This window comes from Microchirus variegatus (assembly GCF_963457635.1).
Source record: "Microchirus variegatus genome assembly, chromosome: 4".
In the NCBI taxonomy this organism is placed as follows: Eukaryota; Metazoa; Chordata; class Actinopteri; order Pleuronectiformes; family Soleidae; genus Microchirus; species Microchirus variegatus.
In genome coordinates, this window is record NC_139805.1 from 26604074 (window position 1) to 26623275 (window position 19202).

The 19202-nt window shown below is 39.8% G+C and overlaps 1 protein-coding gene across 1 annotated transcript; it reads left to right on the forward strand.

Moving 5' to 3' along the window:
* Positions 1-456: 456 nt before the first annotated feature.
* brdt (bromodomain, testis-specific) lies at positions 457-19081 on the forward strand (the record flags this gene model as incomplete). Its single annotated transcript, XM_083888262.1, has 18 exons — positions 457-478; positions 2213-2483; positions 2583-2720; positions 5282-5420; positions 11056-11177; positions 11937-12287; positions 12380-12508; positions 13323-13523; positions 14271-14455; positions 14560-14837; positions 14947-15057; positions 15151-15276; positions 16048-16118; positions 16838-16898; positions 16999-17111; positions 17516-17709; positions 18707-18929; positions 19016-19081. The coding sequence occupies exons 2-18, from the start codon at positions 2292-2294 to the stop codon at positions 19079-19081; spliced, it is 2700 nt and encodes an 899-aa protein (XP_083744388.1). The 5' UTR covers positions 457-478; positions 2213-2291.
* Positions 19082-19202: the final 121 nt, after the last annotated feature.

Genomic DNA, 19202 nt, shown 5'->3' on the forward strand with positions numbered 1-19202 from the left:
CACTGCAGTGCCCGCCCTTCTCTCGTCACTTCACGTTCCTCATGTCCAGTGTTTGCAGCCACACACACAGCAAACTGAAAATGTCATAGCTTCATCACACTAACACTCGCAGCAGTGACTTTACCCCCGTGGGCTGCTGTCAGTAACTCAGTCACCACACCGGGTTTGACCAAACGTCTAGGATAACCTCTGTGGCGCCGGGACCGGGTTGCCATTTTGTGCGGAATACGTTAAAACCCACATGAATCGAACCTCTTTGTAAAATTTTGTCCAATTCGCAGCAGACACAGCGAGTTGCTCGTTTATTGCTCCGGTCGCTTTTTTTAATTAACAAAAAGCCCAAACTGCAACACGTAAAAGCTGAGTTTAAACCAATCACTTCTAGAGCGTCGAGCTGTGCGGTATAAATGTGAGGCTGCTAACGTAGACACACGCGTCTGTCGCCGGCGAAGAGTAGAACGCAAGAACCTGTGAAAAGGTAAAGCACGGTATCGCCTCACGAATGCACCGCCAGCTTTAAATCCACGCCGTTTTTTTAGTGCAACTGTCATTTACCGTCAACGTAACGAGGCAAATGTTTGTTTGTTTTAGCTACGAGGCTAGCGGTGAACCTGAAGGGTTGTGTCAACCGTTAGCCTGGCTGTAGCGCTAGCTTGACGTTAGCAAAGCGCAGCCAACATTGTATGCTACAAGTGTTAGAGAATACACATGACGCGACTTGACGAATTGTTAAATTGGTCTCAGTAGACGAATAAAAACGACGCAAATGTGTAAAGTATTGTGTTGTTGGTTGACGAGTGGAAGTTAGCTAGGAAGGCAGCTAGCTAACTAAGACTAATGTGTCATTATTCGTAAGTGATAACCTACGAAGAACGTGCAACTGTTAGCTAATGTCGCTGCGTAGGTGACTGACTTGACGGTCGCGTCATTTTAGCGAATGAAATATGGACACGGCTTTGACGTCTGACTAAAAAGCACAGGTCAGACATGCTCTGTACGCAGTGTATGTGTGTGTAAGCTAACGCTACATGCCAACTTAGCAGTGGGTGTGTCGGAACTACACGTGTTAGCCAGAGCGCTTGTCAACACAGCAGCAAGCGTGCTAGAGATTGTTCTTCGTGTGTGCGATCCTGATCTTAAATCGAATACACGTTTATATTGTTGTCAACCTCAACAAGCTAACTGTTTCAAATGCTAGTATGTTGATAAATCATCATTTTGAAATTAAATAACACAGCAGTATTATTAATCTCTCCACATTGCTCACTGATCATGTCTCAAGTATCTGATTAGGTCACCAATCTCCCAATTGAAAGTTACCGATGTTTACTTTTTTCAAACATAATCAGGTCATTATTATTATTATAATAATAATAACAAGAATACATATTCATTGACCATTTATGACCCAATTCAATCAATCAATTGTATAATTCATTTTTGTGATATTTACATGTACACGTCCCCAACAAAACAAGCAGTGTAAACAGTCGTGCTGGACCTAAATGGATTTGTGTATGAAAGTCTTGTGTTAATTGGTTATATTTACAATAAATAATAAAGTAAATGAAACTAATATGAAAACTGTAATGTAAATCATTTGGGTTGGGTTCTGGTTCTTAAAATTTAGGAAAAAAACATGATTACTATGTGGGACATTTTGAAGGCAGGTTGGATATGCTTGGCACTAATTACCATATATAATATAGTAAAGTTGTACTTTAGAGACTGTTTATTTGAAGATCAAACTTTTTTGTAACAGTGGATTAATGCAGATTATTAATTATCAAATCACTGCAAGGTCTTTCAATTTTAGTATTTCACTTTTATTGGTTGTGATTATTATTCAGTGGATTGCACAGCCCTTTTTGGGAGGAATTTTAGAGCTACTTTTATTTAGATTGTCTCCATAATCGATCAATCTGTTGATAATTTTCGCGATAATTATTTTGTCCATTAGATGTTAGAAAACGTTAAATGTTGAATAATGAGGTTCTCAATGTCTTGTTTTGTCATTCACATTTATTCACATTTAAGAAGCTAAAACCAAAACAGAAATCTTCTTGTTTTAATCATGGAAAAAAGCTTCAAACAGATTAATCGACTATCGTTGACGAGTAATTCAGTAATCAATTAATAATTGAGTAATTTCATTGCCTTTACTCATTTGCATTTTTTTTAGTTAAGATCCTGAAACCGCTCCTCTCTTTAGGGCAGCATGTGATGATCACGGAGTTGCAGGAAAACAAACTCCAGTCGGTTTCCACTCTTCTCGGCCTTTGGACATCAAAATGTGTGACGTTAAGCCCTGCCCCACTGTGAGTGGAAATCCTCCTCCACCCGTGGTAACCAATCCCAAGAGGCTCGGACGTGTCACCAATCAGCTCCAGTATCTGGAGAACGTGGTGATCAAAGCTCTGTGGAGGCATAACTTTTCCTGGCCCTTTCGCCAGCCAGTTGATGCAGTGGCTCTGCGTCTCCCTGTGAGTAAAAAAAGAAAGAAAGAAAAATCTAATTAGCCCAGCCTTCAGCTGGAAAAGAAAGACTTTGGTGTATTTATTCCTCTGTTTGTTGCCTTTCAGGATTATTATACAATTATTAAGAATCCTATGGATCTTGGCACCATAAAGAAGCGTCTTCACAACACATACTACTGTGAAGCACATGAATGTATAAAAGACTTCAACACTATGTTTACCAACTGCTACATGTACAATCGGGTAAGAGGATTCTTTTTTTCGTTGTGCTGTTTATATGCCAAAGTGTGCAGTAAATGTCAGGAATGATTTATTTAAGGAGAGTCTGTAATGCTGCCCTCCACAGCTCAAAGTTCTTCATCGCAGTCCAGCATTCCTTTAATCACATTTAATATTCCTTTAATGTACAGTGTTTGGGTGGGTAACGCAAGAGATTGGGGACGAATATATCGCTAAAAAGTAGGGATGCACCGATTGTGAAATTCTGGGCCGATGTTTAAAATAACAACTTGGCCGATGCCGATGTTTTTTCTTTTTGTTATTTATTTTGTCTTTGGTGCCACAGAAACATTACTGAACTATTTTAAGTCTTTCAGCTCTTCATCATACTATTATTTAATGAGGACAAATTCAATAAGACAAATTTATGAAACCTTTGATGTCAATTTTCAGTTGACATTAACCTTAATTAACATGACAAGTTCTTTTCTGAAAAATAGCCCAAAAGCCCTTTTAGACTGTTGACAAATCAGTGAAAATATTTATTCAGCACTTACATTGCCCAACAAAATTATTTGAGTGGTTCTAGCCTAAGTGACACAAACTTTGTCAGGGAGAAGTTTTTTTTCAGTACCTACATCGCCCAGAAATGTTTAAGTTTAAATTTAAAGTGTAAATGTTAAAACAATTGGAAAATAAATAAATTTGCCTCTTGCGCTCTCTCTATTGCGCGTCTCATCCTCGGCACCGGCCGCAGGCAACAGGTGCGCATGAAGTATTGCTCGTGCGCGTTGTTTAACATCCTCATCAAAGTAGCTATCTTTGTATCTGGCATCCAACAAGGTAGCAATACAGAACATGGGATCACACTCGATTTGATCGAAGTGTTTATTTACAGCATCTAGTAATGCGGTCTTTGTTGTTTTAACGCCATGGTCGGTGTCTTGCTCAGAAAACGTCTCAGGGCTCTCACAGAGGGAATGACGTCGGCAGCCGATGCCTCTGATGAGCTAACTTCTCTCGTCAATTGTTCAAACGGGGAGAGCAGTGTTATAAAGTTTTCAATTAATTGCCACTGCTGCGCACTGAGAGTGGCGGGGAGGTCGTAGTCTGCGGTATATGTAGCAAGTGCGCGCTTCCAACTGGATTTGCACAGCCTGGAGACGCGAATAGGCGAGGGGTGAGTGTTTAAAGTGGCCGACGATTTTTCTGCAAATAGCCACAACATCTGTGACGCTGCACTGTCCCACCTCTTGAAATATTAGTTTTACACGCATTGCAAACTGCATGACGGAGATCGTCCTCTGAGACAGTGAAATATTCCCACACGGTCGCCATGCCCTGTGTGGGCATAGTTATGTCCCCCCCAAGCAGAGCGTTCATGCGACATTTAAATCAACATAAACATCGGCCACTGCCATCGGTGAATGTCATCTTTTTTTGCCGATGGCCGATGGCAGTTAATGAGCGGAACATCGGCCGATGCAGATGGTCGGCCGATGCATCGGTGCACCCCTACTAAAAAGAGCTACTTCCATCTTGTGTCCCTTCTTTTTCTGGCAGGATGTACACTAAGGAGTGCAATGCTGCCCTCCACAGTTCAAAATTCAAATCTGCAGTTCAACAGATCACGCAGGTCTTTACCATAGTTGGAATTTCTCGTTTATTCCTCATTCTTTTTACCCTCACCCTTCCGTCTGGATTCTAACTCCCTCAAAGCTCTGTTCTTCATCACAGTCCATAGTCCCTCCTTCTCTCATATTCTAGTCCGAGAAAAAAAAAACTGTTGCCATTCTCTTTTGAATTGACCACATGAAAATAAATCAGATTTAATAATCTCTCTATGTCCATTGTCCATGCCGGCACAGACCATCTTGTTTTTTTTCCTGTCCTCTTGCCTATCAAAGACAGGAGTCCTTTGATGACTTTGAATAAAGAAAGGTAGTAAATGCTACGGACTCCCACCGCCTTAAAGCAGTGTGATCGCTGTGAAGATCAACTACTTATCATATATATTTTATATTAAGTTATTTGTGTTCTTAATCGCTTTAAAACAAAGATTGTTTGCTTTCCGTAGCCCTTTTATGTGTACTTTAGGGCCACAATTTTCTACGGCAGCCCAGACAGACAAATGGTATGTTATCCATGCCCATATCTGTCAAATTTGGCAGGTTTGGTGCAGTGCTGAACTTTGAACTGTAGGTGCAGTGCTGAACATTTTCATCATTGTTGTTATGCCATTTTTAAAAAATTTTCCTTCATTATCATATCATTATCTGCTGTTTTTGTTTGTTAGTTTTTCCACTCTCTCCTCTTCCTACATTTTCAGCTGATTTGAAATATTTATACTTTTTGGAACTTTTTCCATATATTGGAAATCAATTGAGAGGGCAGATCAAGGGCAACAGCAAATATTTTAGAGGGCAGGTCAAAGGCAGGAAAGATTAAAGAATGCTTGCATCAAAGCAAAGGCATGAGTACTTTCCTGGCTCAGCATTCCCAACTGCATTGTCTGTGGAAATGCACATGCTCCTCGTGTTGTTCACTTTCTCCTAAATGTACAACATTTGTCTTTCTTTTCACAGCCTGGGGATGACATAGTGTTTATGGCACAAACTCTGGAGAAGCTTTTTTTGCAGAAGATTGCTCAGATGCCCAAAGAAGAGAGTGAATTCACAACAGTCTCTGCAAAGGAACCAGTGAGCATGAAACAGACAAATGCAGGTACACTGTGCAATAGCGGTCACCTGAGATTTTTTTTTGTCACTTAAATTTTTATTGACATTTTTTTCCAACATTTAAAACAAATACACAAAAACTGAACATATTGCCTGGGAAGTGCACGTTATCCATCCAGTCCTGTAAAATGGTGTATCTTTCAATTATTACTCCAGTCCAGTGTCATCGTTTAAAGTCCTGTATTGGGTCCATTTTTCCCATTTCCTGTCCAGTTGTGCTCCCTGTAGCCTCAATATATGTGTCAATTTTTCCATCAAAAATATATCTTCCACAATTGTTATCCATTGATCTTTCGTTGGTGGCGTTTCCTTTCCCCATTTCCTAGTGATGGCTTTCTTGCCTGCCACCAGCAGTATTTTGATCAGGTAACCATCATTAGTAATATCAATCTCTTCTGTGAATTTACATAAATAAAGCACTAGACAGGTCTTAGGAATTCCATATCCTAATATTTGCTGTAGTTCCCTAGATAGCATTTCCCAGAATACAGTTATTTTTTGGCATTTCCAAAAGATGTGACAGTGGTCTACATTCAAAGATCCACACCCTCGCCAACATTTCTGATGTCTGTGCAACTGCTTACTCTTAATTTTCGGTGTAATAAAAAAACGAATCAGATTCTTCCATGCAAACTCCCTCCAAATTCGTGAATTAGTGGAGGAGTGATGAATCTCCCACATTTTGTGCCACTCCTCATCTGTAATTTCTACATTGAGATCTGCCTCCCATTTCACCTTAATATATTTAGTTGTATGTTTGTTGTTAGTACTCAACCCTTGATATAAAGATGAGACTATTCTTATGCTACTGTCCTGATATGCTTTAGTTATGATTCGGATGACATCATTCACTCCCCCAGAAGAGTCCAACTTGATCTCCTTTTTATAGTAGTCCCTTACTTGAAAATATCTAAACATTTCGTGAGAATCCAATTCATATCTTCTTCTGAGATTTTCAAAACTCACCAGCTCCCCTTTTTTCTCTAGAACACACCAAGCAGTTATTCCTTTTTCTGCCCATCTTGTAAATCTTTGATCATATTTTGCTGGGTAAAAATTGCTGTCGTAGGCTACCCATTTTAATATTTTAACATCACTCTGGATCTTGTACTTTTTCAGTACTTTAAACCACAGATCTAATGTGTGTACTGTTATTGGATTCATATTAATCTTAAGCTCCTTATATAACTGATTATCCCCGACCATATTTTGAATCGGTATTTGGTTTACTTCTTTTTCTATATCTTTCCATTTTGCTCTAAATTCCGACCTACACCAACAGTATATAGGTCTCAGTTGAGCAGCGTAAAAATACTCCATCAGTTTCGGAAGCCCCATACCACCTCTATCTTTGGGGAGCTGGAGAGTTTTATATCTGACTCTGGGTTTTTTACCACACCAGACAAATCTAGAGATCATTCTATCCCAATCTATGAACTGGCTTCGAGGGACATCTATTGGCAGGGATTGGAACACATATAAAAATCTCGGTAGTATATTCATTTTAACAATATCAATTCTTGAATTTAAATCCAGTGGTAAGGTAGACCATCTTGTTATATCATTCTGTATTTCTTGTTTTAGATGTTTGTAATTAGCACTATACAAATCAGAAAGATTTTTAGTGACCATAACACCCAAATAATTAATTGCTTTTAAGTTCCAGTTCAATTTGTATGTTTCCTGGATCTCCCTCGATGGGATATAGTTGAGTGCTAAAATCTGAGTTTTAGATACATTAATTTTATATCCTGAGAAATATCCATACAGTTCCAGTTGCTTCATCAAATTAGGGAGCGTTGTGTTTGGTTGTTCGAGGAAAGCTATTATGTCATCAGCAAAAAGCCCAATTTTATGTTCCTCACCCTTAACTGTGACACCTTTAATCTCTTTATTTTGCCGAATTGCTTGAGCCAAAGGCTCTATAAATATCGCGAAGAGAGTCGGCGACAAACAGCATCCTTGTCTGGTCGATCTTTGTAACATTATTTTGTCGGTCAAATTTCCATTAATTTTAATTCTAGCTGAAGGTTCCTGATACAGTGTTTTAATCAGTTCTACAGATTTATTATTGAAACCAAATCGTTCTAGTACTTGATAAAGAAAATTCCAATTAACACAGTCGAATGCCTTTTCGGCATCAATACTAACCAGTACAGTGCTTTGCTTCCTTTTTTGTGTTTGGCCAATTATTTGTAAAGTTCTCCGGATATTGTCTTGTGTTTGGCGACCTGATATGAAGCCTGTTTGATCTTCGTCTATTAATTCTGCAATAAATGCATTTATTCTTTTGGAAATAATGGATGTATATATTTTATAATCTATATTTAATATTGAAATCGGTCTATAGCTTTCACACCTATCCTTATCTTTGCCTGGTTTTAAAATGACTGAAATAATTGCTTCTCTCCACGTTTGTGGTGCTTTATTTTCTTTCAGAGTCCAGTTAAAGGAGGCCTGGAGTGCTGGTATCAATTCTTCCTTAAAAACCTTATACCATTCTGCAGAGTAGCCATCACTCCCTGGAGATTTATTATTTTTCAATGAATTTATCGCCTGAATAATTTCTTCTCTTGTAATTTCTGCTGTTAATCTTTCATTTTGCCTAGAGCCAATTGATGGTAAATCTAGTTGTTCTAAAAAAACTCGCATTTCCTCTGCATTTGCAGCAGGTGGCTGCGTATATAGTTTTTCATAGAACCCCTGAAATATCCTCTCTATACCCTCTGGTTCGTGTATTAGTTCATTGGTATGTGGATCTCTAATTTTTTGTATCGTATTCACAGCTTGCTGTTTACGGATACGTTTTGCTAAAAGTTTTGTCGCTCTGGGGCCAATTTCATAATAATTTTGCTTCAAATATATGTTCTTCTTACCGTATTCATCCAATAGTAATTCAGATATCTTCAATTTGGTGTCCTTAATTTGTTTATATATTTTTTGATCATTTGTCTTCTGGTACCTTTGCTCTAATTCTCTCAATGTTACAGAATGATTTGAATATGCTTCTCTTCTGATTTTCTTAATTAATGAGGTTCTAGCTATTATCTTCCCTCGAACAACCACTTTCAGAGCATCCCATATTGTGTGAGGGCCCACTTCTCCATTATTATTTTCCACCATATATTGCCTAATATCCTCCCTCAAATCTTTCACCAGTCCTTCATTATTTAACATGCCTACATTTAGTCTCCATAGTGTCTGTCTTTTTCTGGCATTCAGATTGATTTTTAGAAATAATGCATTATGATCTGATATATCAGCACCTCTAATCTTACACTCAATCACCCTGTGTCTATCCCCCACATTTAGGAAAAAATAATCTATTCTCGAGTGAACATTGTGTGTTGCAGAATAATGTGTGAAATCCTTTTCAATAGGGTTGAGACTTCTCCATATGTCTATCATTCCCATCTCTTCTAGAGATACCTTTACAAATTTTGATATCTGTTTTTTTGTTCCTTTTAAACTTGTTGTATCTAAGCTATGGTTCATAACTATGTTAAAATCCCCCCCACAGACTAAAGTACCTTTCATTTCGGTTGCAATGACATTAAACAGGGACTTAAAGAAGTGTTTACTGCTCTCTGGGGGTGCATAAACATTTACCAACGTAACCAGTTCGTTTTCTAGTTTTCCTATCACTAGGACAAATCTTCCCTCTTTATCTTGGATTTCCTTTTCACAAACAAATATAGTTGAGTTTGGGATTAATGTCATAACTCCCCTCCTACGCCCTTGTTTATATGTACTATAGTATGAGTTCCTAAATCCAAATTTTTTAAATTTTTCATGTTCTGTCTGGGACAGATGAGTTTCCTGTAGAAATATGACATGTAGTTTTTCTTTTTTCAATTTCGTTATAACTGTTCCTCTCTTTTTAGGAGTATTTAGACCATTTACATTTAAGGACATTATTCTCAGATCATTACATACCATATTACTTCACTATTGTGCGTAAGTGCATTCCCCGGCAACTCAAACATTACATGAACTTGAACATTGAACAAATTATGAACATTGTGTGACTTCCACGCTGGGATCCTTCTTCTTCTCCCCCTAGTCCCTGTTGGTGGGTGGATGGGAAATCCTCTCCAGTGAGGGCCCATCCCTAGACCTAGAGCTGTGACCAGCATAGTCTAGACAAGTCCAACCTTTGTATCCCTCGTCCTGTCGGTAATATTTCTTTACTGAACTGTAGATCTGAAGCCCCTTTTTTTTATTAATTTTTTTTTTTTTTTTTTTTTTTTTATTAACCAACTCAACTAACCTAATTTAACTGTCTCGTTAGTTCCACGTGAATTGAACTGGGTCAGTGTCATTTAAAGCCTTGTTACCTTTTTACACAGACATGATGTTAAATATCAGGTCTCCTCTCGTACTCTTGCAACTTTTCCTTCGCACGATGTGCCGGCGTATCCTGCTTCGGTTTGCCGTCTCCTACACGCTGCCATCCCGGAGCACATCGAGTCATCTCCTCCGCTCGCCCCGCGTCCACATCTGGTACATCCACGGTTAATCCCCTTGCTCTCATGTCCTGCGCTGCATCCCTCGCGTTGTCATAGCTCTTAACACCGCTGTTCCAGTAGATTCTCATTTTCGTGTATGGGGTCTGAAAACGTATCCCCTTTTCTTTCAGTGCTCTGTTGACACCCTGATATGTTTTAAGCTTTAGAACAATTTCGATGGGGTAATCGTGGTCAAATTGGATTTTCTTGTTCTCCACCTGTATCCCCTTCTTCTTCCAGACTTTCTGTAGGACCATCTCCTTGGTTTCAAACTTAAGGAAGTTGACCACGACTGCTCTCGGAGCACCGCCCGGACCCGGTTTTCGTGTGAGAGCTCTGTGAGCACGTTGAATTTGTAAATTGGTTCCTTCGGGGAGTTCCAGCTCTTTCATAAGAAGTTGGTCTAAATAGTCTGTAGTGGAGTTTCCTTCTGTGTCCTCAGGCAGTCCAAAAATCCTGACATTATTTCGCCGGGACCTCGCTTCTAGGTCCGTTAATTTTCCTGCATCTGGCGTGTCTGTTTGGTTAGTTTCGATAAAAGACCGCTTGCCTCCGTGTTATACTCCTCCAACTCCGCTATGCGGGCCTGTGCCTCGGTTATGCTCGTCTTCTGCTCCTTAAGTTCTCTGTGATTTTCTGTAAGCTTCCGCTCTATGTCTTGTCTTAAGGTGGCGATTTCTTGTTTCATTTCACTTTTGAGTTCGTCTTTAAATGTTGTCAGCTCGTTACGGAGTTCTTGCTTGAGGTCTCGTATATCGTTGCTGATGCTGGCGAGTCCAGCTTTCAGCGTTTCGGCGTGGTCCATTTTCTCTGACGCTTCACTTTCAGGTTCACTCTCGTCGGAGACCTCTTCTTTTGTAGGCTGTTGTCGAGTTTTCTTGGAGGTATTAATGTTTCTCCGGCTTCGGCGACCACTCATCCCAAAGTTAATGATGGTTTTATGTCGAGTTACTTAAATTGAGTGGATTTATTATTACCGACTTGGACGAGCTATAAGCTATGCTGTCTACCCGTCCGCCATCTTGCAGGAAGTCCAGTCACCTGAGATTTTATCAGTCTACGGATTAATAACTGGACTGTTTTGCATAATCATTTCACCTCCCCGTCATGCAGGTGTTTTGAAGCACAGACCCATGGTCTCTGAAGTTGTTCTTCAACAGACGGTGACAGTCATCCCTCCTGACATGCCTCAGCTCATCCCACCCATGCAGCTGTCAACACAAATTGATGCAGCAGTGAGTATTGTAATGCTTTGCCAGCTGCTTGAATGCACTTTAAGTACAAAAGTCACCTGTCAGGAAAAAGGTGGAGTAGTTGCTTCTGACAGTGACTGCTGTCACTGAAGTCCAGTGAAGGTTAACTTCCTGTCTATTCCTGCCTTAATTGGATGAATGGAAGAATATGTTGTTAAAGGTCCAGTGTGTAGAGTTTAGGTGAAATTGCTTTCATTTAATAGAAATAGAAGATAAAATAACTATACTTTAATTTTAATGATTTAATGGGGTTTTTCATTACCCCAGAAATAGTCTTTATTATTGATATTAGTAGTCAGGTCAGCTCTATGGAGGCTGCCATTTTGGACCATGAAGTTGTTGTTATTGTTGTTTTTTTGTTTTTTTTTACAAAAGTCTGCAATGCGCTAACTAATAATCTTTTAGCTTTGATGCTAACCGAAGGCTGCAAGTTTAAAAATTAACCATTTATTTTCATCTGCACACAAATATGACATTTTGCTTAAAATAGTCATTATTTTTAAATAACCTCTCATGCACACTTCACAACTTAAACAACATAAATTAAAGACTCAAATTTACTTAATGACACAGGCCCTAAGCATTAAAGGGGGGGACATCAGGACTGGACCAGCCCACAAACACAGAGATCATAGCAGACCACCCATGTCCATGACAGTATACAGTACATTTTAAAAACAATGGTCTGTTTAACTACTACACTGTCATCTCCCTCCTTTCTTTTATGAATGAAATGTTCAGATTAAAAAAGGTTTTAAGAGGAGAGCAAACTCGCCGCCCACCTCCACCTCGGTGATCACCACCAGCGAGGCTCCTCCTGCTAAGGCGCATGTAGCGCCGTGCAAGTCGTTCTCCAGGAGAGGCAGCGGCCGGCCCATCAAACCGCCGAAGAAAGACTTGCCCGACTACGAGGATTTGAAGGTGGGACTATCTAAGCCACTCAGGTTCTGCAACGACATCCTGAGGGAGATGCTCTCCAAGAGGCACTGCACCTATGCGTGGCCCTTCTACGCCCCCGTTGACGCACAGGCGTTGGGTTTACACGACTACCACGACATCATCAAGCAGCCTATGGACCTGAGCACCATCAGGGTAAAAATGACTTGAGTGACGGGGAGTGTGTACATCGTTGCCCTCGGCAGTCAGATCACTTTTCCCTCACACGATCTTGTTGCTTCCTCCAGAAAAGAATGGATCAGCGAGAGTACACAGATGCAAAGGAATTTGCCGCAGATGTGCGACTGATGTTCTCCAACTGCTACAAGTACAATCCACCTTCACACAAGGTTGTCTACATGGCAAGAAAACTACAGGTAGACCTTTACTTTCTTTCATGTATGCTTTAAAAAAAAAGAAGATCTATAAGATCTATAAACCAGTGGGTCCAAACGACCCACTCACAGGTCATGGGAGGTTTATTTGTGGGCTGTGTTTTAAATAATATACATAAAACTATGTAATTCATTGACCATGAATGTCACGGAAAATTATCTGTTCTCAAATTCATCTGATATTAGGTGTGTATTGTGATTTGGGTCATGATAGTTTGTCACTTTCAAAGAACAAAAAAAGAGGTTCCTTGTGTATACATTTTGGGAAACACAGCTACAAACCATGTTACAAGCATTTTCTTTGTTGAAAAGCAATCACAGAAATAATTTTTTCATGACTTCATTCATTTTACTTTTTTGCCAGAGGCTATTTAATGTTAAAATATCTCTTTTCTTTCATCTTAATCCCAACAATTTCATACTCAATTAATAATCACAGTTATTTTCAGTGAACACCAGAAAATATCTAGAAAAATTGTCATAACAAAGACAGTGGGAGATCAGGTGTGTTTACAACAGCAGAAGAAGGGAAGCTGGTTAACACGTGGAATAATCTGATTATAACCATCTATTGCACTTTCTTAAACAATTATTTGTTGTTTTCAGTCCATAAAAAAAAAACAATTTACAGCTTTCCTTAACTCTCGACTTCTGACATCATAATTATTGAATTCAAATGGCTCAAGAACACACTGAAGTCCCTTAACTTTACATGTCAGATTAATTGTAGCAGACCTCATTTTAAATATTCACGCTGGCCTACTTGCATACTTCCTGTTTGTGTGTGCACCCACAGGAAGTATTCGAGGCTCGTTATCCGAAGCTTCCACAAGAACCGGACATTTGTTCTGCTCCTCCTCATCAGCGAGTCAACATCGGAAAAACGGACCGAGTCGGCAGTTTGTCGACCTCTGCGAGTTCGTCGAGTGACAGTTCGTCAGAGGAAGAAAGTTCAGAGGAGGAGGTAGCCATGCAGCTCGCCAGCTTAGAGGAGCGGGTGGGTATCACACAGGCCAGCGAGTATAGTCTCTTTTTCTTGTACTATGGTTGTTTGAGGTACTGACACAAATGGCGTGTTTCCACCGGCTCGACACCCCTTTTAGTTCCTGCTCTGGCGAGGTTCCAAGCTAGCTTATCACGAGCAGCGAGCGGCATCACAAGTCCTCCGGTCATGGAGGAAGTACTGAACAAATAGTTTTAATTAACTGATTCTAATGATTCAGTTACGCTGAAAACGACTGCTTTACAAGTCACTCGTTTGTGTGTGTGTTGCATGTAAAACAAAGTCACCGCAGTTTAATGCAGCCGTGCAGTGATGACTCCGCCCATGTTGAGTATGTACTATTTTTGTAGTGGAAAACCAACTTGTGCCGTGCTGAGGCGAGTTGGGACCATGGAAAAGGGCCAATAGTCAGTGCTGACTGAGCTGCATGCTCCACTTCTCAGAGAACCAGCATAAGCTCACTAGCTCACTCTCCTGCACCAAAGTCCACATCATCAAGGCCCACAGAAGTTGTTGATCCACCACTGCCTCCCCAATAATGTCTTATTTGTAATTTTAGGACTTTGGTGTTTGAAATCTTTCATTCATGTTTATCCAAGTAACACTTTTCCTAACACCATGTTCAAAAAGAGCGGGTTTGCTCCCTTCAAGGCAACAGGGGTGCACAATCTCAGCTCTGTGTCAGCGCCATTGCAGAAATCTCTATAATGGATTTTACCCCGCTGTCCCATTAAATTTCAGTTGAAAGCTGTCAGTGATCAGCTAAAGAGACTCTCTCAGGACCCGCTGATGAAACCAAAGAAAAAACCCAAGCTTAAAAAGGAAAAGAAGTCCAAAGAAAAGGACACCACAGCTGGACTGAAGAACAAATCCTCTAAACACAAACCTGTAGTGGAAAAAGTCCCCTGCATGAAGAGCTCTTCTTTGTGAGTAATCCCACATTCATTTGGACCTGCTTATGCTGCAGTGCCCTCTGTGTTGTGGATTTAATGTCAAATTGTGTTGCATGTATGGGTTGGCATGGCAACAGACACAATATTCACCGACTGCTCATAAAATGTGAGGACGAGGTCCCGGCGCTGCCGATGACCTGCCAGGAGAAGAAGCAGTTGAAATCGGACATCCGCAAGATGCCGGGCGACAAACTCGGCAAGTTGTTGGAGATCATTCACACGCGGGAGTCTCGTCTGAAACACTTGTGTCTGGAGCAGCTCGAGGGCGCCCTTGAGATTCTCAAGCCTGCCACACTGAGAGACCTGCAGAGATTTGCTGTTGCGTGTCTGAGGAAAAGCAGCAAGAACATCAGCAGTAAGTACATGTGTAAAATTAAAGAATGGCTAGGGATCTTTGATCGGTGATATGGGTAAAAATAATAGCTATATTATTTTATAATGATGTCCTTTTTAATGATGTCCAGCTGTCAAAGAAAAGCCCACAGCAGTAATACAGAATGGGAAACCAAAGACGGCTGGGAAATCTGCGGTCATCAATAAAGAGCAGCACTTAATTATAAACAAAAAGGTTGCAGGTAAGACCCGAGCGTTCAGAAACAGTAATAACCATCACCATTAAACTGTCCCAAGTGGGAAAAACTACAGCTCACCTCTCTGCTTTTGAACAGCTAAGTTCATCGCCTCTCCTTATCTGAGCTGCCTCAGTGACAGCAGCAGCAGCTGCAGCTCATCATCCAGCTGTGGCAGCAGCGGCAGTCATTCAAACGCATCTGACAGCAGCGACTGTGAATCAGGTGAGCTGCTCTCTGCCTTTTGTTTTTGCCTTTGCCAGCAGGAACATCAACGATGTTGATCTGATGTTGACGTTCAAGACCTAAATTATTATTATTATTATTATTATTATTATTATTATTATTATTATTATTATTATTATTATTAATAATAATAATGTGCATTTGTTTCAGTGCCAAAAATAAAGAAGCAGAAAAGCAGTGAAATGCCCCAAAAGGTGACAAAGACAAAGGTAAATAAACATATTATTATAATAATAGTAATAGTTTACTGAGTGTTATTATAAGAATATTCGCAAGAAAAACTTTAGACGATGACGAGTAAAAACTATTGAATCTCTTAAATCAAAGGTTGCACGTGTGGGCTGCATTAAGCTGACAAGCAAGCCAAAGGTTTTGCCAAAAGCTCCAGTCCAGACGTGTCCGCTTCCTCCTGCAGAGGCTAAAGTTCATGTGATGCATCACGATGAAGACCAGGCCTGCAATAAGCCCACTTTATGCCCTCCAGGTAATAATGCTCGTGTGTGTGTGTGTCTTGACTGTTTTTACTGGTGTGTTGTATGAATCAAAAAGTGCATCTACAAATTCCACTCTTAAATTGAAAGGAAGTTCCTTTATACTTGGCGAGTGGAAACTGAAGAAAGTTCAAATGTATATTGGCTCTCAGTCTTTCATTTCTTCTCCCTCTTCTCTCTAACCCATGTTGCATTTACTGTCCTCTCTTACTCCATGTTCTGCTTCTTACTTCTGCCCCGTGACTTAAATGTCCCACAGATTTGTCCACCCTTCTGTCCCCCATGGTGTCTCCAGCATACATGACTGAATGGGCCGCTGCCAGATTTGAGGTACACCGTTAGCTTTGATCGTTTTTTTATGTTGTGATATTGATATCTTTGTTCAGATGAATCTTGTAGCCATACTTTAATTAACACTATCTGAACCAAAACGATCAGAAGGGTCTTTTGTTTTATTCACATATTTAAAACTTAATTGGCAAGTGGAATGTGAGTAAACTAAAAACAAACCCATTATCTAATTATAGATACGTATTAACATCAACTTCATATCTAGCTTTTTGTGACAGTTGTAATTAAGCTCGATCACATGAGACGTCAAAATATAAACCACATTTTGATGCAAGCATGAGACGATGTTAAATGCTGCAAAAGTGTACATGTTTATCCTGAATTCTAGCCATTTGTAATGTGCTCTTTCCGTTTTAAATTTAAGTTTTAACATTAAATTGAAGCAGTCTTGTGTATTTTTTTTTTTGCTTCAGTGAATCAGAAATGTCCACATTTAATTAGTGTTCTTGGTGATGGGGCTGAAGGCTGAAATTAATCATTTTCAAATCACAATCTCAATTTCAAAACAATGCACTCTCTCTGTTATTCATCGTTCTGTATTAACCATAATGCATAAATGTTCTTGTTCTTAAACTACAGTGTAGGTAATATTTTTATGACATACTTTAGTGTGAAATACATTTCAAAAGTGATAAGAACTGAAGCTTGACTGGGTGCATTGCAACAACAATATTAAAACTAAGACTTCCTCTTAACAGGGTCCACTGCTGTCCCCACTGAGGGAGAGTCCACTACAGTCCAGAGACGACACAAAGTCAGGTACGTCTCTACAAAAACCTTTACTTTGGGAGGGGGAAAACAAAGCTAAACAACTACTAATACTTCAGCTAAACCTGAAGCTCTGATGTGATTGTCTCAGATTATAGATTTCCCGATGAAGTCCTGGACAGTCAGTTAAGTCATGTACCTTACACCGACGCAGCAAGTAAAGCCGTCGAAGAGGAAGAGGAAAAACCTCAAATACCCAAAAAGGTGAGAATTGTTTCATTAAGTTTACAAATTCATAATATTCCTCCTGACATGTTGAAACGATTCTGCAGATCAAGGGCACCAACTTAAAATGAGTGTTTAACAAACTCAAGTTCAGTTAGTCTTTTCTTTTTTTGGAAAAAATATCTTTATAATTATGCCCAATTGTTGTTATTATTATTCATGCTTGTTTATTTTTTAAATTTGATTTAAATGTATTTGGGGAATTTCGAGCTTTAATCTTAAATCATGCAACACATTTTTCCACCACTAGAGGAAGTTAAAGCATGATAATTGATGCTGTGTGAGGCCAAGACCAAAATATAAACCTCCCACAGGTTCATTGGGCAGATCCATGTTGGTGCTGCCCACCTCACTTTAATTAGACTTTAATTTTCCTTATTTAGGACATTGTTCTGAAAAACGCTGAGTCATGGGCCAGACTGAAGAGACAGTCTGTCGCCGTCTCTGCCATCAAGTCGTCGAGGGAGAGCTTTCAGCAGTTCCGTAAGGCTGCCATGGAGAAGGAGGAGCGTGAGAAAGCGCTGAAGAAGAAACTCACTGACGAAAACAAGGAGAAGGAGGCGCCGGAAAACTACAGGTATTTAACACTTGGGGGTTTTCTTTCTGCTGTTACTGACTTAAATAGAGTCTTGTAATCCACTGTGTCGATTGCTATGTACAAGTGGGATGTTATGTTACAGGATCTTTCTACAGCAGCTTCGCTGGCTCCCAATAAAATTCCATATCACTTTCAAAATCCTCCTTGTATACATTAGTCCGCCTCAGATCTCCATAACACAACTCAAAACTCATCTGTTTTAGAGCTGCAGCTCTTTCGATTATTCTCTCGATTAATCGTTTGGTCCATAAAATGTTAAACACTGATGATGATGTTCTTGAATGTCTTGTTTTGTCCACAAACCACAATGATTCAGTGTTAATGATTTCTTTGTTCTGTGGAGCAAAGAAACAAAGAAAATATTCACATTTAAGAAGCTGAAACAATCAGAAATCTAGTATTAATCATGAAAAAAGCTTAAAAACCTAAACCTAATCTGTTTCAAGAAGCTTAGAACCTGAGTCGCTGTCCCTGTGTCCCATGGATTTGATGTACAGTGTCCTGAAAGGAGCTTTTTAAATAAAATATATTATTATTTTCCCTTGGAATTTTCAAAATTGAAACTTGATAATAGACTGTAGCAGCGATTCTCTGCCTTTTACAGCTGTAGTTTACAAACGGATCAGGTATATAAATGTATTGTTAATAATATTAAGGACTACTGTGGTCGCAAAAGGAAGAGCATAAACAGATTTTGTATTTTTATTATTATTTTGTATATTTACCTGTATAATTATAAGTCCTTTCGGGCCAAATGAAACCCCCTTTTCGCTGTCCTGATCTAAACTAATGAGTTAAAGACAGACTGAAGGAAAAGATGCAAAATAGTAAATACAGCATTATCACTGAGGGCTGTTGACACAGGAGTGACAACAACTGACAATGGGAAGGTTGAAAAACCCCACATAAACCCACTAATTTCAGTGAGAAAGAGGCTGCTACCTCTGAATCACAAGGTCACTCTCCATCCTACCAGCCTACCAGATCAATGCGGAGCTGAACAAATCCCACAGCCCCCTCAAGAGGAGCCCGATTCCCCCGAGAGTGCTCACACAGACGTCACCACAGATGCTCCTAAAGACGTCGAGCAGCCAAAGTCGTCGCCCAGGGAAGCTCCTCCCGTAACCACACAGTGCCCCATTGACAAACAGCGGGAGATTGCACGGAAGAGGGAGCAGGAGCGTCGCAGGCGGGAATCGGTGAGTCCTCCCTCATGACTGTGTTTGACTCCCCTTTTTATTATTTGTGCTGCTGTTTACTTTTGTGTCCTTTTTTTTTTTAATAGATGAGTTGTATCGACATGACTATGCAGCGGGACATCATGGCGACATTTGAGCTCAACCTGGACTAAAAAAAACAAAACGAAAAAAACAACACCACCACCTGGGATTTACTTGAAATCTATGTGTCCATTCACAGCAGTGGAGAAAAAAAAACTTGATTTATTAAAGTATAAGATGTTAGTAAGTGTT